The following is a 985-nucleotide window of genomic DNA, read 5'->3' on the forward strand; positions in this document are numbered from 1 at the left end:
TCCTGACCATGTCATTGTTTGTTGCTGGACAGAACGTTATTGACCAGCTCCCCTGTGGATCAGTGGTTAGTTGGAGAATTTGGATTTGAAGCGCTGAAACAGATTAGAGTGTTGGAAAGTGATTTTGCAATTTCAGTTCCCGCGTAACTGACACGTCCCCTTCTCTATTGCATTTCCTCCCCATGTTTAATAGCTAAAACTATTGGACCCTCTGCACCTAGGTCTTCAGGATGCTTGTGGTTCACCATGGAGACGAGATGTGATGGATGGCGCTTCCATTCTCCCTGCCCCTGCTGATCCCGAGTGCTTTCCAAAAGACACCGGTGCATCTTCACGTTGCCTCGGGTTACTTGGATTGTGAGCTGTCGGTTACCCTGTAAACTGAGTATCCCTCGGAGGAGCAAACCCTGGCGGTTTCCACGGCAACGGTTGCCTGGGACACGGCGTCCCTAGCCGGCTCCCGCTCCACGTGGTCCCCGGGCAGCCGCAGCAGAGATTGCAACTCCTTGATGTACTTGATGGCGGCTCTCAGAGTTTCCACCTTGCTGAGTCTTTTCTCGGAGAACTCCTGCGGGAGATGCTGCCGCAGCCGCGCGTAGCCCTCGTTGACACACTTCACCCGCTGCCTCTCCCTCTCGTTGCGCTTGCGGATGAACGCGGGCTCATAGGCGTAATCGTAGACCCCGCTGAAGGGGTTGTGGAAAGGGATCTGAGGGTAATAGTGCCAGGCAGCGTAAGCCTCGCCGCCGAACACATCGGTGTAGGTGTGATCAGCGCAGGACAGCATCGGGATCTCATCGGGGTGACGGAGCCGGGGCGGCTCGGCGCTCGGCTGTAACCCAGAAAGATCGGCGGAGAGCGGCGGGGCCATCTGCATGTAGGCGGCATCTCCCAGCGTTATCCTCTCCATCAGACTGGCGTAACTTTCCGGCTCCATCTGATACACGTAACCCGGGGATGTCACAGCCATAGAGCTTTCGATCAT

The 985-nt window shown here is 56.1% G+C and overlaps 1 protein-coding gene across 1 annotated transcript; it reads right to left on the minus strand.

The window, feature by feature from the left end:
- Positions 1-346: 346 nt before the first annotated feature.
- On the minus strand, positions 347-985 carry LOC139279666 (achaete-scute homolog 3-like). The gene has a single exon (XM_070898770.1). The coding sequence runs from the start codon at positions 983-985 to the stop codon at positions 347-349; it is 639 nt and encodes a 212-aa protein (XP_070754871.1).

Source organism: Pristiophorus japonicus, chromosome 14, assembly GCF_044704955.1.
Source record: "Pristiophorus japonicus isolate sPriJap1 chromosome 14, sPriJap1.hap1, whole genome shotgun sequence".
NCBI classification, from domain to species: Eukaryota; Metazoa; Chordata; class Chondrichthyes; family Pristiophoridae; genus Pristiophorus; species Pristiophorus japonicus.